This window comes from Lethenteron reissneri, chromosome 23, assembly GCF_015708825.2.
Source record: "Lethenteron reissneri isolate LAM-NWPU_2019-01 chromosome 23, ASM1570882v1, whole genome shotgun sequence".
Lineage (NCBI taxonomy): Eukaryota > Metazoa > Chordata > Hyperoartia > Petromyzontiformes > Petromyzontidae > Lethenteron > Lethenteron reissneri.
In genome coordinates, this window is record NC_083801.1 from 16,761,174 (window position 1) to 16,784,794 (window position 23,621).

The window sequence follows — 23,621 nt, forward strand, 5'->3', positions numbered from 1 at the left end:
GTCGTAACCCTCCACCAGATGCTTTATTGGACAGACGGGACGTAACATCGGCGTAAGACTGAAAGAACACCAAAGAAATATTCAATTATCTCAAACACAACTGTTGGCAGTGGCCAGATCAGTGCTTGCCAACAAGGACACTCAATTGATTTTGATAACGTTGAAGTGTTGTGTAAAACCAATTATTGCCGGCAAAGACTAATTAGAGATTCCATTGAAATTGAGAGAAATAGAAATAACTTCAATCGCTCTGACAGCTACAGGCTTATTGCGGCCTGGAAGCGTATTATTAAATAATGCATATTACAATTCCTTATAGGGGAAACACATACTAATTAACTGATTACTAACGTAGTATATAATTACAATAGCACACATTACAATGAATTACTAATCTACAACTTATTACTAATCATAATAATTAACTGATTACTAATCTATTATTTAATTACAATACCCCCCCTCCACCTCAAATCACTGCACCTGAATTAGTTAAATGATGACGCTGCTCTATTTAAGACCGAGAGCAAGTGAGGGCTTCACCATTCTGGCAAATTGCCCGATGATGCTGGATGTAATTACCAGCGAAACGTCGTACTAGAAAATTGTAAATGTTGTGGATTCACTCTTGGGCTAAAGTAGTGAACTATTTGTCTTTTGTCAACGTGACATTTTGTTGCTGATTGGCCGTGTCGGGTGGTGGAGGGTTACGACGCATTTATAAATAACGCAATCTAACCCAAAAAAATGTATTATCAATTCATATAACACCTTTTTCGCTTACATATCCCCTTGCTTTGAAGTAAAACAAAAAAAGTGTATTTAACGTGAGTGCATTTGGTGATGTAACCTAAGTATAAAAAAATATATGTGAAGCCTCTTTCAGGTGAATTTATAATTGTTGCGTTTTAATAAAAAAAAGTTTGTTAAAACATCGACATGCAATTGACTCTTACGGTAAAAAAATTGCACTTTGTGAAGATGTTAAATATCGCTGAAATTGCGAATGCATGCTTGCATGAGGACATATTCCAGCTCACCTTTTCATGTTGATTCATCGTTTATTAGTTCTTCACACGAAGGCACTGTGGCGATGTGATACTGTAAAGGATGTGTTCAGATTTTTATTTTCTCTACGAGGAAAGTTAAATGAAAATTGACTCTTTGTTTCAAATCATGTTGATCCAAATATGTATCATTTTTTTGGTATAAATGACCCGCACAACAAACCACGAACGATATGCATACATGGAAATTCAGCACAATTAGGAAAAGGGCAGATGTAATGCAACACGCCCCAAAGTTAGGTTGTAACATAAAAAAGCATGGCTGACGTACATGGAAGCTGTGTAATTTAAACTTGCTGTGCATGTCGAGGACTGACCTGCATGACAAAGGTTGGGAGAGGCGGGGTGGTACGGGGTGGGAGGCAGGCTTACCATAAAATGTGCGGTTTTTTTTGTTCATGCTGAGTGCACACACTCTCTCTCTCTCCTGCAGGGCCCCACTGGTCCATCTGGCTCCCCTGGTTTTCCTGGAGCCCCAGGTGCTAAGGTGAGCTAAATTCCTTGCGAGTATCTCGTGCGCTCCTGCGAAACAGCCAGGAGGTTTGTCTGTCTGCCTGTCTGTCTGTCTGTTCACTTTAGCCTTGGGGTACGTTATGATGAAATTGTCACATGTACACATGAATAAACTCCCCCCCCCCCCCCCGTAACAAACACGTACACAGTGCACATGATCCTACGTCTGCTGGAGACAATCAGTCTGTCTACATCTCAGAACACTGCAGTCGGTGCTGTCAATCAATGGAAAACATGTCCCTTTAAATAAAGAAACAGGAAAAAGGTCAACATCTGTTATTGATGCTTCAGAAAGAAGAAGAAGAAAATAAAACTGTAGCCGCACAATGTTTCTCTCTCGCACGTTTGTGACTAATTATATATATGCACTAGTATTACTCGAGCTAATTTTCCCATAACAGTGCGATCCAATTGACCGATAATGATTTCATTAAATATAATCTCTCCAGGCAGTCTCCCTCTTAAACCTATCGCAAAATATACGTACAAATCTAGTACATGTGGTGATGTGATCATGTGAAAAGCTGTACATAATTTACTGTAGATTGCTTGAATATTTATACAGTGTGTAAAATACAGACATTTGTTATGTAGCCTTGATTGATGCGTTTTTTAAAGCTTGTTCCATGATCTAAAGTAGTAAACCGTAATAGGGTAATTACATATTACACAAAGGCCCAACATTCCGAATACTGTAGTTTTCATTAAAAAAGAAAAATATCTACTCTGCGACAGTGATTTATGCCAGCCATAGGATCCCTTTCGGTCGACAGATGAACGTGGGGTGGAAAAGTGCAAAGCTTCCACGCCCACCTCAATCAATGCATCGAGCTGTCTCGCCAGCACCTGTGCCCGAAGCTACGACCACGTGGAAAACATTCGCAGACAAAGCTTTATGTTCTTTCACTTCACAAAGGGAGTCAATTGTGCTTGGGTGGATCGTGCAGTAGAGAAGCAGAGAGAATGCATGCACCAGGCAAGGAATGCACCCTTTTTCAAGGAGGCCTCTAACTAAGTGATGGGGTGGGGGGGGGCAGCACAATGCAGACAGCAGACATTTTTGGCAAAGCCTGGCATCGTCGACTTCACTCTGTCGTGCTACAGAAGGAATTTGCTACAAAGTTATGCAAGCCAAAGCGAAACAAAATAGTCGTTACAAAATTACACTCGACTCGGTTTTGTTCAAAGATAAAAACAAGGTGAGTGCAATCGACAGACATTAGGACTACGTCTAGTGGCTTGCCATGGGGACCTGGCTTTGAGCTTCATCATTGTCAAGTGAGTAGAGAGGGATGGAGACAGAATCAGAATATTTATGCTGGAGGAATCCGATGAGCTATAAAGCTCTTTTTCACAGATGTCCAGACTGGAGACAATGTAACATATCTTTCCGTAATTATAATTAAATCATTAATTCATTATCATAGCATGGAACAGGCCTAGATGGCATACTGGAACAGGATGGGTTGGGTTTGTTTGAATGCTGAGGGTTGTTTTCCTCCTACATGTGAAAATGTACTGGGCAGTTGGATGCCTATGGCATGGGAAATCATCTGAACAGAGCCAAACAAATAGAAATACATCATTTGGGTGGTAATGCATTTACGATAGTCATGTAAAAAGTGTACTCCTAAACTGACTACATTCATCCAGCATAAATAAAAGCATATAATTTAGTTGCAAGGCAGAGAGCCAGTGAAGGATATTACGTTTGCCTCTGAGAAGTAAAACGTAAGTGTTAGTGGCATTAGATACCGTTTACTGTGTACTTTTAGTCCGTAAAAGTACATTGACCATATACTCCGGATTATTCGGTGCTCTGAAAAGTAAGAAGCACCCCAACAAAGTTAAAACAAATCTAGTCACACACACAGATCTTGCAGATCATAAAATGCACCCCCAACTTTTGCAGTGGGAAAAAAAGTGCATCTTATAATCAATGCTCTATGATACTTCCTGTTGGCAATACGAATACCTCCCGGTGTATGCGTCACATAGCACGGAAGCTGCAGGAGTCCGAGATAAAGAACAGACAGTGTCACTTTGGTGCTGTCAATCGGGGTGCAATATTCAACTGCAGATTTCTTTCCCCATCGTTTCTTGGCAATGCCATGACTTCTTTACCCCCTTCACTTCCAATGATGGCTTCCAACACAGCACTCAGTAATTGCGTAACTTTGTTTAAGTTGCATCCAATCAGATTACGTTAATTAACCGAGCTTGAGGTGATGAGTTGCGTGATGTGTTTCCACGACTGAAATTCTTTCTTTGGTTCACTGTAAATAGTTAAATGAAAATGTGTGGCAACACTGATACCAATAGGCAATTCTCAACAGTGTTCCTTTACTTCAGATGAAGTGTATATTATTGGGACATTACATCTTCTACTTTGCTGCCATTTCGTACACTAGTCTTACAAAGGTTGATGCAAATGTTCTTTTATGGAATAACCTTCTCCAAAATAATGTAGTTGTCATGATTGCATACATTTCGCTGGTGCTCGACAAGCCTTGAGGGCACTGACCATAACATGCCAAAGTGTAACTGGACTGCGCCACTAGCAGTTTTGCAAAATATGCGACCCATTTAGAGTTTGTGTTACGTTGAAATTGTACTCATCGCAAGGTTCCCCAACTGAACATTAACCATAACGAGGTTCCCAGACCTCGCAATACCTTGGATGCGATAGTCGATTATTTGCATTTCAGGTTTCAGAGTGAGTGCTGCCAGAGATACACGAGCTACAGTTTGTTCATATATTTAAGTGACACGAAATACATTTTTGCTATGACATTTACAATTTCTATCAAGCATTACGACTAAACAATGAACACAAAGTCGCAACATTTTATCGCCAAAGACATACACATTATCCTAAAGTAAATTTAGTAGACTGCAGTGTTGGTGTCGGAGAGGTACGTGATAGATCACCATGGCAACACTACATCATAACGTTAGGGACCAAATGGATTCCCACAGCGAGACTGGCTAAAAAGAGGAATGTGGTGAATCATCATGGCAACCCTGCATCGTCATGTTACAAAGTTTCAAGTTGAATCACCATGGCAATGCTGCAGCATATTAGAGGACATGATGAATCACCATAGCAACACTGTATCATGATGTTAGAGAGGGACATAATGTGTCCCAGTAGCAACACTCCACCATAATGTTAAACAGCGTTGTGATGGATCACCATAGCAACTCTGTATGATGGTGTTGGACACATACGTGATGAGTTACCATGGCATTGCTGCATCACGAGGAACGACTCTGAATCGTTCCCGATCTCCAATAATCACCACTAACATCTCTGAATAGATTTCTCAGGCCATTAATTGCCCGTTTCCAAAAACAATTTTTTTCACATTTTCATCATTTAATTGGAAGAGCAATGGAAATAACATTGAGCTGGAAACACTTGAAATATGTTAAATGTATTCAATTGTCACAATCCATATACACCTTCCTTTATCCCTGGAAACACATGTAAGTAAAGCTGTCTGGAGTTACACAAGTTGTGGTGCCCAAACCATTATGTCTGGCACGACTGTGCTAATGTGTTAATGTCATGTCTGGCATATCAACTCCATAAAGCCCTTTGCGGGTATTTGCTCTCTCCACCTAATCTCAACGTCGTTAATCGTCCATGCACTCCAATTGTTTTATCAATAATATTCCGTTAACCACTGTGAACACGTTGACAGTGTTTTAAGTGAAAATCATTTAGACAAGTCGTGGCCAGGATAATGCATGTGTTACGCTGGCTGCCGTCAGAACGTGGATGTTGAGCATTAAATGCAAGTCCAGTGCCTGTGAGGAAAAATTTGCATCGTGCACATCAGCACCTTTCAACCCACTCAGAATAGCATTACACCTGCAGCACAATAATTTTTTATTATTTCCGACAACTCAACTTACAGGCAGTAACAGGCTATAACAGAGAAGATGGATGTTCTAATAAAAGCTTATCTGGGCTGGATGCCCACGGAAAGCACTGTGTTTTACATTACAACGTTCAGGTGATTATTGGAGCGTAGGGGAAGCTCAGCGAACGATATAAAGAGAGTGTTTATGTCTAACATCTGTCAGGGTTTATGTTCTGCAGTGGCATGTGCAACACATGTAGGGCTCACCTTCACAATACTACTATTATTATTGCAGGGCTCACCTGTATATTATTAATCAATATAACGGCTCATCTTCATATTATTTCATGCTGACTTTACGTTATAATTCACAGGGTTTACCTTCAATGTAATCCAATATTACTATTGATCTGCATGTAACCTGGCTAAAACCATTGAGAATAATTAATTGTTACAGAACTCATCTTTACTTGAGCTTGATTATAATTACTAGTCTCTACCTTTATTATGTCAAGGGTGATCTTTACAATGTTTTATGTTGTTGTCGATGTTATAGCACTGTTTCTAAAACTTTAGAAATTTAAATGGGAATATTTTTAGTTTCATGCCATGAGATCAATAATTTCTTTGAAAATGCCACCGGTAGTCTAAGAGCCACAGCGAAATCTGGCGGCACTGGGGATGATAAACATTTAGCGAGATAAAACGTATTTATTACGACATACTTCTTAGCTAAGGTCACTTCATAATTTACTTTGATTGGCGATTTAAAGTTGTTGTTGTTGTCATCTCAGGTGGTACCAACAAGTGACATTTTTGGTCCTGGCCCATGGACTAAGAGCAGTGTGCCACCGCATCTGCTCTGAAAAATACTTTAAATGACAGTTTTTAGTGTCGATTTAAAGCTTTCGTGACTGCAGGATTCATCTTCTTGGTTCTCTCGGTAAAGTCACGTAGGAGGGACGTAATAAAATAATAAAAATAAAAATAAAACATAATATTACTTCCCTCCTACGTGACTTTACCGAAAGAACCAAGAAGATGAGTTTTTAGTGTGTTCACAGAAGCGGTGATGCACTTTCCCAGCTCTGGAAAGAGCTTGGAGTATGACAGTCAAACACAATATTTTTACTTACCAGAGTTAAGAGGTAGCCAAAGCAACTGCAAAACTAAATGTAGTGTTTTTTTTGCGCAGTCATTAGTGGACCAGGTTGAGGCCATCAATTTCATTCTAGACTTGAGAACTCAGTTTTGTCATGGGTGGCTGCCCATAATCAAACTGGGTTTCATGCTATATACTAGTACTTCAACATACATACGTACATTTATACGAAGGCAAAACAACATATGTAATAGGAGTGATATTTAAAGCACAGTGGTGAAATACACCAAAATCACTTTGTTTCAACACAATTACCCAAACTAGTGCATTTCACGACCGTGCAAATATGGCATTTCTTGGGAAAAGTATCCATGACCTATGTTTGAAACTTCGTGCGATAAAACTGTGTTATTTCATGTTTTTCAAGTGTAATTTAACATCTGTTGATGCTCTTAAAATTGATTTGCCAGTGTCCTTTTGTATCGACAATTTTCCGTGCACGATACAGATATTTACATCAATGGCATGTGTTTCATATCTTTTCATGAAAAGCAATAATTCCTACACATTGTATTCTTTCATCCAGGATTTTATGACTCACACATTATGTAGATTCTATTATACAGGTAACAATGCGTCAATCTGATCATTACAACCTACGCTTACCTTCACAATACATGCATAAAATCGTGCAAGAACTGATTCTGGGGCCACTAGAGGCGCTACATTAACCACAATGTTTAAAACAAGAATCCTTGCATCGAATCCTGAACGGAATCATGACCATTATATTGCAATCGGGTAACTCATTTACATGCTTCATTACTGTATTGTGGGAACATTCACTGGTAAATCGTACTTTCACTGTTTCAAGAGCGTGGAAATACTGAGATAAATTATCAATACTCCACATTATCCCTCTTGCATGATAGGTTCCCGAATTGTATTGATAGGTTTGTACATTTGCCATGCTTTCAACTTCACATTTCAAATAATACAGCTTTAAACACATCTCACGATGTCAATATTAGCAACACAAACGCTGCAGCTTGTACAAGCAACAACATACAAAAAGACACGTGCTTTATCTCTGGGCCACACCTCAGTTCAAAATACAAATCCTCATTTGTGTTGACAGCTGGCGGGCAGTGCCAGGACTGCTGCTGTCTGTGTGTGGGTGGGTGGTGGTGACGCAAATCTCTTCTTGTCTGTCCCTGGCAGGGTGAAGCTGGTCCTACCGGAGCACGTGGGCCAGAAGGTGCCCAGGGCTCTCGCGGAGAGCCCGGTGCTGCTGGGGCTTCTGGGCCGTCCGGCTCCCCCGTGAGTTTCTTCGCGTGATCGCAGGCGGCTCCCACCCGCACGCGATTTTTTTGCGTTCAGTGGCCTCGAGTCATTGCCAGACAGACCCGGGCACTTTACACAGTTGCAATTTCTCGTGCAAACAGTAACTTACAATAATTTTTACACTATTATAACTTTTTTGACATTCATGAACGATATATTTTTTTGCGTATACAATAAAGAACATCAGAACACCGTGTACTACGAATTTCCATTTTTTTTGCAGCCATTGTTGATGGCCGCTGCAGAGGACATATCTCACCCACTGCTGTGCTTGTGTCATTGTGATGTTTGTTTGACAGGGTAACCCTGGCACTGATGGACTTCCTGGAGCCAAAGGATCATCTGTAAGTATTATGCTCCTTTGCTTGTTGTTTGTTGACATATATGGAATGCTATAATTATTGTGGGGGGGTGGGGGGAGCTTCCGAAATAACTATTCTACTATGTAACTCAGATGTTATATAAAGTTACATGTCAGTTTATACGACACATAGTTTAATTCAGCGCCTGTTGTGTGTGTATTTTTGTGTTTGTGCATGTATTGTGTGTTGTGGCATGTGTGCATATGTTGTGGTACGTGCATGTATTGTGATGCGCGTGCTGTAGTGTGTGTACACATAGGTGCTCGCTAACAGCACTTGCCCCTACAGTCTGTGAAGGCTATACGGGGGATCTTGTACACATTTGATGGTTGTGATGCATTTGTGTTACGAATAACACCTGGGCGTAGCCGGTGACCTCCAGCTCAAAACCCTCTGCCACTCAATGTAACCTCAAAGGTCAACTAGTCTGGCTAAGGTGCCATGGCAGTGGCGTGACCACCATACCTAGTGGCAGACGATATGAGTTGTTGTCTCTGTATGTGCCTGTGTGTAATTCCTGCTTTTGTCGTGGCTGCCTCCTTCCTGTGCAGGGTTCGCCAGGTATTGCTGGTGCCCCCGGATTCCCAGGCCCCCGTGGAGCTCCAGGGCCCCAGGGTGCGACTGGCCCTCTTGGCCCCAAGGGACAGCAGGTCAGTCCCCCCAATACGAGCAGCGGAGATTTACTAGCAGCTCATCTGTTGGACATGACCACAGCGCTGCTGTTAATCACTTATAAAATATTTGTACTGACAATAAAATATTGAAATTGCATTTGATGTTGCTATAATATAAGTGTATTTTCTTTCCAGGGTGACCCAGGTGTTCATGGATTCAAGGGAGAGCCTGGCCCCAAGGGCGAGCCTGTGAGCATCACACCTCTTGTTTGAAAACAAATGCGGAACTTTGCTCACACACTCCGTCATGCCGCACAATTCCCTGCTGACGTTGTTGCTGCTGTACTTTATGCTCGTGTGTAGGGATGTAAGTAGAGGCGGGTAGGTGCGTGGGTGGGTGGTGGTGGGTAGAGTGGGTAGCTGTGTGCTTGTAGCAAAGCGAGTGATCTATCTGTGCTTTGCCACTAGGGCCCTGCCGGTCTTCAAGGTCCACCCGGCCCAGCTGGAGAGGAAGGCAAGCGCGGTGCTCGTGGAGAACCCGGAGCAGCTGGCCCCGGTGGCCCACCTGGCGAGAGAGTGAGCTCCCCCTGTCTCCCTGCCGATGCACAAGCGCCCTTCGATTCATCTGGAACATCACGCGATAATTTTTTTTAATACATCACGAAATGATACACCTGGGAGAGATTTGTCCAACTGTGAGGGCTATATTCAAAGTTCGTTCTTATTTCACCTCTCAAATCACTCCTACATTTCCACGCAAGGACTCACTTTCAGTAACCTTTGTACTATGGTGTCTCGAAAGGCTGCATCCTCGGCCCTCTGCTGTATTCAATACATCTCCCTCCCACTTGGTAAAATCATGTCCAGTTTTCATATCGACCATCACTTCTCTGAAAATGACATTTCTCCGTTGACTCCATGAACCCAAAATCACTCTTAATACTCAAATCCACTCTTGATGCGGTCCCATATTGGATTGGTTCTAACTTCCTCCAGGTAAAGGTTGCCAAATCTGAAGAACTCCTTATCAGTAGAAAGTCACATTAAGACTCCAGTTTGAGCATGTATCTCAAACTTTAACATTACACTCAAAAAAGAGTGTGCAAAACCTTTGGCGTTGTCACTGGTCCCAAAGTCTCTATGTACATGAGTCAACTCTTAAGGATTTTATACCTCCATCTTACCAACATCACATCGCAACTCAATGCATCGCAACTCAGCGTTTGCAACTCTATGCGCCACCCCCAAAATACACTATATCCAAGCTCCAGATGATCCAAATGCCCCTGCCATGCTCCTGTCCTGCACCTGTGAATATGACCACATCACCCCAATATTTCAATTCTTACACAAGTTCCAAATTCAACTCTGGATACATTTCAAGATTGCACTTATTGTCTTCCAAGATCCTGCACAGTCCCATCCCTGCCTAACTCTTCCTCCCCTCTCATTTCACTGTACCCCCCTGCACACAACCAAGGCCTTCTATCAACCCCTAGTCGATCTATAATCTTTAACTCCTTCCCGCAGTCATCTGTGGTGTCGACACCCTGGTCCCGTTCATGTCCAGGCTCAATCCCTTGTTTTTTTCCTCTGCCTATACATAATTGTCTTTCTCTCCATAAAACATACGTGCCCACTGTTCTGTACTGCATTTTGAGATAAAGGTACATTTATTTATTTGCTGAATACATCGAAATTGTATTTTATCATAGATTTTAAATATACACGAAAAAACCCACCATGTATCATTACGTCCAAGCCATGCTGGGTTGTCTTTGTAATGGTGTACACAGGAAAAACTGTGATGTGTTGTTGCTCAAGCGGCGTTCTTCCTGTTCACAGGGCGGCCCTGGAAACCGTGGTTTCCCAGGACAGGATGGCCTTCCCGGTCCCAAGGTGAGCTCGCTTGGGTATTTTTGTGTAATCGCTGCCTTGGAAAGTTGTCCTCAAGCATCAATAAAAAAAAGCTCACAACCGCCCTAAACGATAACACTGCCCTAATAGGGGAAAATATGTATAGCAGGAGATGTGTTAGGTAATGGCCCTTCTTCATAGTATGGCCTTTCTTGGCATAATGGCACGTGACCAATACACCTCAACACAAGCATTGCACTTTGAGTCGAACGTTTAGCTAAATAAGATGTGCAGCATACCATAAAACAATAATGTGGAGGCTGCATGGACAGGAACATTGAACTAATTATGTATGTGTACTCATGCAAAACCGTCTTTGAAATTAAAATAACACAGTGGACTCCGTTGGCAGTGGTGTACTCGCACAAATCACAATCTCTCTCATTAGCAATGACTTAGCACCATATACAGTCGACTAACGGCACGCGTACCATGTTTTGGCTGACATACATGAAATGGCTACAATGGTGCAAATCCAAGATGCTATGTTTATTTGGGGTAGTGGGCACTGGATGAGTTAAAGACATTGATTGTGGTTCATAAATCAACACAAAAAAGCTACCATGCTCATTATAAAAGCATCAGCAGCAGCTGTGTTCTATCCACTGCTGGATGAAGGCCTCCCCACATCGTTGTCATCCCTCATGCAGTGGTGACGCTCTCATCCTTGGTCTCTTGTTTGGCTGCCATTGCCATACCACCATCAGTTCTGTAACTCTAGCGATGTGTACCAGCCAAACCCACTTACTTTTCTTTTAAATCAATGTCTTCGATAATTGTATGTTGTCTGTCACTCACACAGTCTCATTCTCAGCATGAATCTCCCTATGCTGCATTGCGTATCTTTTTAATCTTTTGTTAAATTTCCTTTATAAGTGTCGGATTCATAATTATCATAGCAATTAATATTCACCAGTTGAAAACTTGCATAGTTAAATATTTGTTATCAAATGAAAATGTTCAAAAGGACTCCAACCCACTCTCACTCACCCCTATTTAGGCATTTAGTATTATTGCCTTCGATATACATGTACGGTTGTGTTTTGTTCCAAAGCGCATATAAAACCAAATAATGAACAATTTACAGACCAACCAACCATACAAGCAAAATATATTTAGAAAACTCTTTTTCTACCATTGGCCACATACTATCAACCAGATATTAGAAAAGGCAATTACATTTTTTAAAATGTGCCTGGGTTTTCTAGACTATAATAAAGCATTTAGTTTGGTGGAAACTGGTGCACTCATTCAACCTCTCAGAAACCCAGGCCTTAATAAAGCATCTATAGATATAATATAGCAAATATATTAATGAAGATGGAACAATTTGTAATTTACATTAAGAGTAGTGTGTTGTAATTGTAACAGTTATCTTTAAATGGTCCACAATAATTACTTGTTCATTATTATTTTTAAGGTGGATTAGCTCAAGTATCTCTTCAAAAAGAGACTGTACTTTATAAGAAGGCTTTTGTGAGTCACTGGCCATTTACGTAAATTATTCCTCAAAAATGTTCCATCCATAAAAATTGGTACTTTTCATGGTAACTAAAGTCTGAATACTATTGTGTTTCTATTTTCCATTAAATATATAGATGTTAACAGATTTACAGCGCAGTAAATAACCCTTCATTCAGGCCGGTGCATTCAACTGCTCAAGCTGACCTCATCATGACCCCGCAGGCTAATGGATGCAGGACTCCATAGCAACTTGGCATCATTTTTTGCTCACTTGAATACCGAGCCTAACATTTTGGTAAAGCAGCACTTTTTGTTGTTTGTTTACCAATTGGCACTGGGCTACTCGCTTTGTCTTGGGGGGTTGCGCCGGGTTTTCTTTTTGTCGTCATCGTCGTCGGGCTGGATTTGTGACGGCCGTTTTCTTGCGTCACACCTCAGGGTGCCCCTGGTGAGCGCGGTCCCCCTGGCGCAGCTGGTCCCAAGGGCTCCAACGGTGATCCTGGTCGCCCTGGCGAAGCTGGCCTCCCTGGAGCTCGCGTAAGTGTCCCACAGAGTCACCCAAACTCGGTTTGATTTGTTTAACCAGGTGAAAATTAAAGAGACTTTGCACAGCCCCATTTTCAAGAGTGACCTTGTGTCACCAGAATGATCTAGGCAGAATAATGCAATAAATGATAGCGACTCCATCACACCGACCGTATAAATGTTAGCCAGGGATGAGATGAATCATAAATCTGCCACTTCTAAATGTTCACGGATACAAATCAAAAACAGTACTGACAGAAACTATGATGGTGTACCACCGTACAATCTGGAATTTGTGAATACACCGGTCTTATGCTCACCAGCTGAGACTGTCGAAACATCAACATTTATACTATGCTAATTTTTCCGGTCCACCCTATTGACAAAAAGTTAAAAAAACTTTATTTACAACCATTTTAGTGCGGACATTTCTAACTTCCTCTGTAATGTCCCACCATTGTGGACCGCAGCTTTGGCTGGATACACCTCTGATAAAGAGCTTCATAGCTCATTGGATTCTTCCAGCTTCAGTTACATCCATATGTACAGATATAAAATTAGCATTTCTACTGATTGGCTTGAAATTTTTACTGCATTTAATAGCAGCATTACTTCTACAATGTTACTTACACAGTCTGGCTGCTCTCTATTGTACAGAAGTGCTTCTCAATGTATGTCATTTTTTGGGAATATTGTTTAGCAAGAATGTCAAAGTTTTGTCTTGCTGTGCGTATGTTGACAGATTATTATCACACACGTTTGTCTTGCAGGGTCTTACTGGCAGCCCTGGAAGCCCTGGGTCTGAAGGAAAGCCTGGTCCTCAGGTCAGTACAATGCAATGCACCCATGTCTCATTTCAGAAACGTATCGTTTGTCATGAAGCGTAGACTCTTGATATATTTTTAGAATTCATAAATGATTCGTATTAAACTTTACTCATGAGCGTGCATCTTTCCTTCGTTACTCCTCTACTGGTTGAATTTGCACATCAATATCCATCCGGAGATCTGGAGGGCAGTAAATTGAGGATAATGGTCTGGGGAGGCTTATGTTCATCAAGCCTCAAAGTACCAAAATTGGGCCAAAATAATGAAACCCATATCAGGGTTCACTTGTCCGATGCCTCCCAACTTGCGTAGTAACGTGCACCTGCTTATCTCAATTTGTTGACCAAAGGTTTTGCTAGAGCACCAGTGTGGATGTAATGCAAATGGCTGGGAGTGTTATAAACAGTGATGCTCACCGAGACGTTTCATGACGTGAGATCTGTGACTTGCCTTGCCCAGGGTCCCCCTGGTGAAGATGGGCGACCTGGGCCCCCAGGTCCCCAGGGAGCTCGTGGACAACCCGGCGTCATGGGCTTCCCTGGACCCAAGGGTGCATCTGTAAGCACTCCTCCTCCTTGAGATCTTTCCTGTTCACGTGTTCACTTGGCCTCGGAGATGTTTAAATACAGTAATCTATTTAAAATAATAAAATATATATAATGAATATATAATTTCATTTGTTCAAGCAAGCATGAGAATTACAACTTCTCCAGAATGGCACTATATTGGGATGTTTGGCCATTTACATTCGTTAGTGTTTGGCACGTGAAAGGAAATTGGCAAGAAACCACGTTACAAGCTCCGTACAGACAACTGCCATCTCCTGGCCTTGTTATCTCACAACCCATTCCTACAATGCCTGGTATTCCCAGGTATTCTCCCAACCAAGCGTATACCTGCAAAGCTTCCATGTTTTAACAAGTTCAGTTACAATTCAAGACAAGTTTGTGATGTGGTATAGTTTACATACTGTGTGAGCTAAACTAAATGGAAACACATAAATTACACCTCTGCCTTATTTAACCAAAATGTTGTTATCCAGGAAACAAACAATGGTATCTCGAGGTTTCTAGGAGCATAAATGCAACAGATCCTTCAATGAGCAGTACATTGCCCATGTGCTGATACCATAACAAGTTTAAATATTTGGCCACCCTATATTTGCATGCGCGTGTGAAGTTAATGCCACATTGTTTTCATCGTGAAAATACACACAAGCAAAAAAATATCGACTAGAACTATCCATCACATGAATCCACAGCCTATCATGGGCCCTTTTTAGGTGACATTATTTGCATGGTATGGGATTTTTTAAGTGCCGAATACATTCGGATATGATTTATTTACCATGAGCTTAAGAATACATAAGCCTAGCCAGTTCTAAACCTGTTATAATTCCACACCTCCGATTAACTACTTACAGTGCTAAATAATTTCAACAAACAATACATAATTGCATGGCATGTCAGGTACACTTTTGAGTGATTTGAGCAGAGGGCGTTGTGTTGTTATTCCACAGTATGTAACATGCCTGCTGTCTTTGTGCAGGGAGAGCCTGGCAAGCCTGGCGAGAAGGGCATCCCTGGAGCCGCTGGCCTGAGGGTAAGCAGCAGTGGCAGAGCCTTCACAAGGCGCCTCAAATTCACATTCAGGATTTTGTTTGTTGTTCTTGTCTTTGTTGCAATGGAGATGTAACCTTCAACTTCCGCCTACCTATATGCTAGGGTCTGCCTGGCAAAGATGGAGAGACCGGCCCATCTGGACCACCTGGCCCAGCCGTGAGTACAATTGCAGTGCTTGACACGATCATAATTATTCATACCAGCAAGGAAAATGGTATACCTTCTTTAATAGAAAAAAAAAACAATGTTAAAAGGTCATCATAGTTAATATACTTAACGCAACCACACCTTACCATTGCTTCCTACTGCTAAAGGTGTCTAGAAATATATTGAAAATGTAAATATTATTATTTGAATCATCGATCACGCATAGACAATGATGTAGTTTTGGTAGCAAAAACACTCAAGCATACACAGAAATACAGCACAAGCATTGTTCTTATCTGCTCTCAAAATGTGTCTATTGTACAATGCTGGACCAATAGAGCACCTGCTGTAAGTATGAATGGTTACACTCTGCAGTATAGTGAGCATGCATTACAGAATGAAGGCCTTGATTTTGTGGAATCAGTCAGTGTCTCGTTCCCAGTATGTGGGGTAATGGTGTCCTCGTTGTTCACGACTTGCAGGGCGCTGTTGGCGAGAGAGGAGAGCAAGGTCCCCCAGGTCCCTCTGGCTTCCAGGTAAAACATATATTTTTTAATGTTCTTAATTTACATTTTACACGCATGGCACATTACAATAATGAAACATACAGTCCGGCGATACAGTTCGTACGCGTTCTTATTCACACATCTCAGGATTGGCCGTAACAATCTTACTCTTAATCAAAACATACCTTATATACCCACATTTTGTTCAACGCCATTTTGTGACCAATGAACCTACGTGCAAACCTGTGCGCTCTTTTTCAATGCACATCGGGTTGCTGCCGAGGGAAAATGCACACGCATGCACGGGTTTCCATTTCTAATGTGAGTTGTTTTGTCATGTTTAGTTGCAGGGAAATGAAACTAATAATCTCTGTCTCACTGTGTAGGGTCTGCCTGGGCCTCCCGGTCCCCCTGGTGAGGGTGGCAAGCCTGGTGACCAGGTACGGTTTCTTCAACCAACATCATTCTTTAGGCCGGGGAAGTCAAACATACCGCTCATGGGCCAGACGAAGATTTCTGTTATGCATGGCCACAGGGGTAATTTCATGGGTCCCCATGGGAGGACTTCATGGGTCCCAAGAGACAGTTGTGTACCAGTGGGTATGTGTACCAACTTTCGGTTTGCCCTACAGCATGGAAGTGTTGTGCTGTGATCCACAATTCGGTGTCACCCAAGCTGGGTACAGACTTGTTCCTGTGTGAGCCAGGATGAGTGCTGACATTCTTGTAGTGTGACGATGGTGGGTAGTGGATGTGTTGTGGTGTGACCTGTGGTGGGTATGGACATGTTGTGGTAGACTCGGGGTGGGTGTTCATGTCCCCTAGTCAGGCTGCAGATTGTGCTATTGCTCTGGTTTCTATTTGACTTGAGGAGGCCACCTGCCAACTTTCAGGGTTGGCTGACGTGGCTAAGAGTCACATTATATTAACATCATTTCATACAAATATATGGTATATGGAATATATTTATTTTTGTTATTAATTACCATAACATTTGGATATTATAGGCCGACATTTTTTCAAGGCATATAAATGGGTGAATAGTATGTTTAAACGTCGAAGAACTATTTTTTTCCCATGGAAAACGAAAAGGCTGTGGAATATTTACTACACGTCTATCAAATATATAATTTTAGGTGTATTGCTCCAACGTTCTTCAAATGTAGTTTTTTAACGATATATTAATGCTTCGTGCCATCTGTGTTTTGTCTCTCCACAGGGTGTTCCCGGAGAGGCTGGGCAGCCTGGACAGGCCGGCCCCAGAGTAAGTCCTCGCCCCTCATGTGCGCAACGCCACGCGAGGCTTTGCTCATGACATTGCCAGTGATGGTTGTCTTCATCCTGAGATGTGTGCGTGTGATATAGTAGCTGATGTGAGCTCTGCGTGGCGGCTTCACTTCACAGGGAGAGCGTGGCTTCCCTGGTGAGCGTGGCGCTTCTGGGCCTCAGGGACTCCAGGGAAGCCGTGGGCTTCCTGGCACTCCTGGCTCTGATGGCCCCAAGGTGGGCACAGCAAACACACACGCACAGCGGCAGCGTGGCGAGTGTCACTCCGTCCACAGCAGCACAGCTCAGACTCCCATTGGGCTGTAATTGCTCGATGAGCTCACATATCGACACATTACACGTTCATCTCATAAGTGGTAAAAAAAATTACCTGCAGAATAAAACAAAACAAATTGACAACAAAAACACAAGCAAAGTAAGCAACAATCAGTTAAATAACAGTGTGCTACTTCTCCACAGGCTTTCAAAGTTACTAGATGAAAGCCTTTGTCTGAAATGTTACATTATTATACATGCTTAATTTGTGAGGCAGTGCTTGTTAACAATCGGAGCCAGTGAATTATCTTCAGCCGGTGCCTCCACGTCACCGCCAAACCAGCCCCCGAAGTTTGTATTCGGAATTTTTAACCCGTGGGTTGCTGTTGCGTTCTGTTGTGATTCCACAGGGCGCCACCGGTCCTTCAGGCCCATCTGGGGCTCAGGGACCACCTGGCCTGCAGGGCATGCCTGGGGAGCGCGGCACAGCTGGTGCTTCTGGTCCCAAGGGAGACAGAGTGAGACTGCCAGCGCCTACACTCGATGGCTCTTCCACTGACGACTAACCCGAGAGATGAACAAACACATTATTCTGGTCTTAGGCCAAGTTTCTTAGCTAACGTGTTAATTGAGCATGACCACGTGCTTCTGGATCTATTTTTTTATGGTAGGCGTCACGAACATCTTATTTTGCATCTCCGTGCCATGATTGCAACTCCGATTATCACGGTTGGCTACGTACGGTGCAAAAGAAGTTCAACATACATACATTGATCAACACTACGTAATGCAAATATACACATTATTTTAGGTGAAGATGATTTTAATATAGACTGCAGTGTATGGCATGTGTACGTATTCTGCATATAGGCCCCCAAAATACTATGTATGTATATGCTGATGAACAGAAAACGGCACTTTGTGATGGCACACACTGGGATATGATCTGTCTTTGCTGTATACACCTGCCAACCGTCCCATGCCTCGTGTCTGTGTGCCAGTGGTTACGGTTTCATATCTCCATCATGCGCCACCATTGCTCACGTTCCAGTAAACATGCAGCGTTGTTCCATGCTTACTGGCATGCAACTGTTACAGCTCAGGGTACATTCTATATAACTGGGAGTGTGCACCAGTTAATTTTGCATGTATGATGCATTTGCCTGGATGTTACGATTCACTGCATAAATGCATTCTGGATAAGTTATAGATTTAAAATGTTTGTCCATGTGTCATAACGTATTTGCAGTGTATCTGTCAAACGACACTCTAGATGCCCTTGCGATGGAGACGTTCCATCTCAAGGGATTATCCAAGATGACATTTATTTTTAAATAGGACCACATTACTAACAACCTGTGTGACCTTTGCCTCACAGGGTGATGCTGGAGAGAAAGGACCGGAAGGTGCTCCTGGGAAGGATGGTTCACGAGTAAGTCATTATTTAAAACTGGAAACGTGTTTAAAAATCATGATTACTCTGTTTACTCTACATGTGTGGAATCACGGTGTAATGTTTAGTCTAGTATTATAATAATGTAAAATAATGCACTATATATTAATGAGGGTTTTAAGTGTATAGTATTATACCCTAGCAATAATTGTACGATAGAGATCATAAACAGCAAATTATGTATCGCAAGCAAGATTTTCACTTACGACATGGCACACGTTTACAGAGGCACTGTCACGCTGTAAGGTTTCCGTGTGCAGTGCTGCCTGGCTCAATCCGTGCTTCAGGTCTGACTCTAACGCTTCTCCGTTTCCTTTGCAGGGCTTGACTGGTCCCATCGGTCCTCCCGGCCCATCAGGCAGTGCTGGTGACAAGGTAAAGAATAATTTTCCTTCACGCACACGCTTTTAGATTTTTGGGCTAAATCATTTCACAGCTCAAAACAAATGTTATTTAAATCTTGACCTTGTGTTTAAATTAATCTACACACTTAACTTCAAATACCTTTTTCACGAACCAATTTGTAGCAAGGTGTAATCGTCTGAAGCACCGAGGTAATTTTTGTTGTTTCTGTATTTGATGTTCCATACATTTCTCTGCCATACCCTTTACCATCGAGCTGCACAATTGCAATGTGCATCATCTCTGTAGTCCCTGTGTTTGTTATGTAGAGGTAACATGTCCATAAATCATGAAATTAACATTAAATGATTCATAAATACACAAACATCCCGCTTTCTCACACTGCATCCGCCTGAGTGCATTGTGTGGACAGTGGAGCCTCCTGGTGGTCAGTGTTCACCCAACATCATCAACAACCTTCCATACACCATCGTCCATCTAAACATCGTCCACCAATGATTGCCCATCTATCATCCACCCAACATCATTGACTAATGATTGTCCACCTAACATAATCCGTCAAAAAATTGTTCACTGGTGATTGTCCATCTCACGCCATTCATCAATGATTGTCCACTTAATGTCGTCCACTGATGAGTGTGTCCATCAAATGTTGCCCTCTGCTGTTGTGTTTCAGGGTGAAGCCGGACCTCCTGGGCCTAGTGGCCCTGCTGGCACACGTGGGTCTCCTGTACGTGAGCTTGTTGTCCTCCATCCTGCTACTTTCACACACCGCACTTGTCGTTGTTAATCGTCGCAGTTAACCGTCGACAGGTTTGCGTCGTTGCAAAGAAGATTAAAGCGGTAGACTCTGAAGATTTCAAATCAGTTTGCATGCACAGTTTGAGAAATGAATGTAACTTGTGTAACATTTTTAAAAAATAACTCCCTCTTCGCAGCATAACTTCGTTTGGCGTGTATTGGTGGTGCAAGATTAATGGCCAACCAGGATTGTTCGAGCATGATCGGTCAAGGAGCGGCGGCCAGGTGTCTGCTGTGAGGAGTGTGTCTCTGGGTGGGAACTCAGGTGTGTGTTGTTGTGTGTGCTCCAGGGCGAGCGTGGAGAGACCGGTCCTCCCGGCCCTGCTGGATTCGCTGGCCCTCCTGTAAGTGTCGTCTCCTGTTACGCGCACACTCCTGCCCGCTTACGCCACTGCCCAGTAAACCACGCTCAGCCACTATGTGCTGCTTGTATAGCACCACTGGATCATTATTATTAACCTAACAGCACTGGTACGGGTGCTCTGCACCTCGCACAATATTGCTTATTTGAATATATGTAGGATATAAGCAGAGGAAATAAAAAATAGTTAAATATCAATGAAACAAACCAGGATATTTATACATACTTTATCCTCTGGACATATGCAGTATATAATGTTATTATGGCTGGGATGATTCGTCGATTAAGTCAATCAAACAACTTAAAATAATAATAGTCGACTAATTTATTTTCGTGGTCGATATTTCTGGCCCCTTTAAAAATGGCAGCCACCTCAACCTGTCTCCCGAAGGCAGGAAACCCTCGACAAACCACGCCCCACGTGACGTGCATACTTATGCTGATGACATCACCAAGCACCGCCCATTACCTCTCATGCAATGGTTCACATGGGTACAGTGGCAAGACTTTGGCCCAACTCTGATTGTGTAATCCGATTAGCCGAGTTATAAATATCGCCATGCAACCAAACTATATGATCATTTATTACTTGCTCACTTACAGACCTGCCTACTGAACACGAGCTCACTTGCCCACTCGCTAGATCATTCACTGGCTCACCCATCACTGGCTCACTCACTCGTGCACTAACTCATATATTACTCACTGGTTCATTCATTTGTCAACATACCCACCCGCCCGCCCACTCTACCACACGCCCACCCACTCAAGCCATCCACCCACCCAAATCGACCCACACACCCACCGACCCACAAACTCACTAACCCACCCACTCACTCGTCCACCCACTGACCTGCTCATTCACTCACCCACCCACTAACAGTTCAGTAGACTTACAAATGTATTGTTCAGTCATATTTTGAAGTATCATCTTCATTATCCAAATGCAGCATGCAACATGATACATTAATTATTATCAAGATGTATTAAACAATTTATGAGTGTGCATATTTTAATAGTATGCTCTTAAGGCATCCTACTATCCCTTGTACACACGCATATTTATGCTAATTAAAAAATATAATTTGGTGTATACTGTGGCTGTGTTTAAGGTTCAGATATGGACATGGCTGGGTGGAAATATGGAATTATGTCCTGGATTTTTGATTCCTGGGCTTCTATGAGGGCCCCCACATGTAGTCACAAGAGAGGCCACTTATCTCCTCTTCCCTCTCCACAGCAACAGCAGCAGAGCCTCAGTGCGCCTCCCCATTCCCAAACGTAGACTCTCCTCCTGTGCCATCGCCACGACCCCAGGAGCCAGGAGTGAGAGCTCTTCCTGCTGACGGTGTGTGTCTGCTCTGAGACCTCTCTCCCCCGGCTGCTGTCTTCCTCTAGGGTTCAGATGGACAACCCGGTGCCAAAGGAGAGCAGGGAGAGTCGGGTCAGAAGGGAGATGCCGGTGCCCCTGGTCCTCAGGGTCCTGCGGGCTCCCCCGGTCCCCAGGTAACCTCATCCTTGCCAGCGCCGACCACTCCTCGAATCACAACTAAGCAGCGCAGAGATGCACACACGAGTTCACTGTTTTATTGTTTGAATAACTTGTACTTGACACAATAGACTCCCATTAGGCTCGTAATAATTTGCTTAATTCCAATCAGTCTAACTGGTAATTATTAAAATGGGTGAATTAAAGATATAAAGACGTGGCCTTAACGCCTTTCAATGTTGACATATTGACATGGGTAAAGTATTGTACTACAAACAGCTTGAAATTAAGAGTGCCACCGATCCCATTCCGTTATAAATGGCCGTGTGTTTATCTTACCTGCCGATTCAAGTGATGGTTAATCACTCGGTCTTGTGTTGCTGTTGTTTCAGGGTCCCAATGGCGTTCCTGGTCCCAAAGGTGCACGTGGCGCACAAGGTCCATCTGTAAGTGCCACTGAAGGATGTGATCTGCAATGTGCATGAGACACTCACCTGACAGGCTACATGTTTCTGACATGCTGTGTGTGTGGAATAGTGAGCGTTCTCTTGTCTACACGTGTGTGTATGTTTCCTCCATATACTATGGTTTGGTCATGCAATTAGTCAAACATCTCAAAAGCAGGACCTTTCTGAACAACTCATTCAAAGACTTTGTGACCGTCTCTGAACTATTAGGTTCAGGTTGTTTTTAAGTGTGTAAACAAAGTCAGTTATTTATTTGCAGCGTGCATATTTCTGACAATTATCTTTCAGCCAATACAGCAAAAGCAACATCATTGTAGTTGGCATTAGCTAACTCAAGCGTACCATAATTGATATAAACCAATGCATATCTTTAGTGTGTGCACTCACACCAGTGAAGTTCACGAAGAAATAGTTAAGCAATTCAGACCGTCATCTTGGCTACATCCGACTGAGGTCATTATTTACTCACAGATGCACGCGTGCACCAGTTGCACACGAGTACGTTTTGGTTTGCTTATCCTCGGTGTTTATTAATGAATGTAATTTCTCCGTTCCATCCCCCAAGGGTGCTACTGGATTCCCTGGAGCTGCTGGCAGAGTCGGCCCACCCGGCCCCAACGTGAGTACCACTCTTCGGCAGAATACTTGGCGATGAGGAGCGTGGGTAGCAAAGTTTGCGGTGAAAATCCACAGAGTACAATCATAGTTTTTTTTAAATAGCACCCTTTACACTGGGGTGTCTCAGATCGCTTCGCATGCGATGCACGACTTACATCACATCTAACCTTAAACAGTTGGAACAGTACTATCAGTGGCAACTGTCTCTGTGAAGCACATGTTCCACTCGGCACCAGGCCTGCAAGCAGGCATTAGTCGACCAGTAGGAGGCGATGATTGCTGCAATGTGTAATCTCAATTGAGCAATTTGCATGCACCCATCACCTTGTTCGTGGCCAAAACGTTGATGTCATTAGCTCAAGAGAGAGAGTAAGATATGGCAATTGAGAATTATGACATAGAAAAATAAGGGACTTCATATTGCCACTACCGATGCACAACCGGACTGACATTGTAATGATTAATGTAAGCATTAGCAGTTACAAATGTGTTCTATGTTTATTCACTATTCATATTTTAAATATATCTCAACCCAATGGCAGATCCAAGAAAGGGGTGGATGGAGTGGATTCCCCCCGCCCCCTCCCACCACCTTGAGACCCCCAAAAATTGGTATTGATATTTGCCAGAGGAAATAGTGTAGGTTAA

At 42.7% G+C, this 23,621-nt stretch overlaps 1 protein-coding gene across 2 annotated transcripts in view; it reads left to right on the forward strand.

Annotated features, from left to right (window-relative positions):
* Nucleotides 1-23,621, forward strand: part of LOC133346116 (collagen alpha-1(II) chain-like) — a 47,817-nt gene that overhangs the window by 14,396 nt on the left and 9,800 nt on the right. For both annotated transcript variants that reach the window (XM_061557535.1, XM_061557534.1), the window contains 24 exons: nt 1,501-1,554; nt 7,773-7,871; nt 8,195-8,239; nt 8,809-8,907; nt 9,067-9,120; nt 9,340-9,447; nt 10,717-10,770; nt 12,691-12,789; nt 13,548-13,601; nt 14,064-14,162; nt 15,153-15,206; nt 15,329-15,382; nt 15,856-15,909; nt 16,266-16,319; nt 17,099-17,143; nt 17,284-17,382; nt 17,832-17,939; nt 18,800-18,853; nt 19,196-19,249; nt 19,914-19,967; nt 20,329-20,382; nt 21,798-21,905; nt 22,281-22,334; nt 22,921-22,974. In XM_061557535.1, the coding sequence (XP_061413519.1) occupies nt 1,501-1,554; nt 7,773-7,871; nt 8,195-8,239; nt 8,809-8,907; nt 9,067-9,120; nt 9,340-9,447; nt 10,717-10,770; nt 12,691-12,789; nt 13,548-13,601; nt 14,064-14,162; nt 15,153-15,206; nt 15,329-15,382; nt 15,856-15,909; nt 16,266-16,319; nt 17,099-17,143; nt 17,284-17,382; nt 17,832-17,939; nt 18,800-18,853; nt 19,196-19,249; nt 19,914-19,967; nt 20,329-20,382; nt 21,798-21,905; nt 22,281-22,334; nt 22,921-22,974 (1,665 nt within the window). The remainder of the gene's footprint in view (nt 1-1,500; nt 1,555-7,772; nt 7,872-8,194; nt 8,240-8,808; nt 8,908-9,066; nt 9,121-9,339; nt 9,448-10,716; nt 10,771-12,690; nt 12,790-13,547; nt 13,602-14,063; nt 14,163-15,152; nt 15,207-15,328; nt 15,383-15,855; nt 15,910-16,265; nt 16,320-17,098; nt 17,144-17,283; nt 17,383-17,831; nt 17,940-18,799; nt 18,854-19,195; nt 19,250-19,913; nt 19,968-20,328; nt 20,383-21,797; nt 21,906-22,280; nt 22,335-22,920; nt 22,975-23,621) is intronic.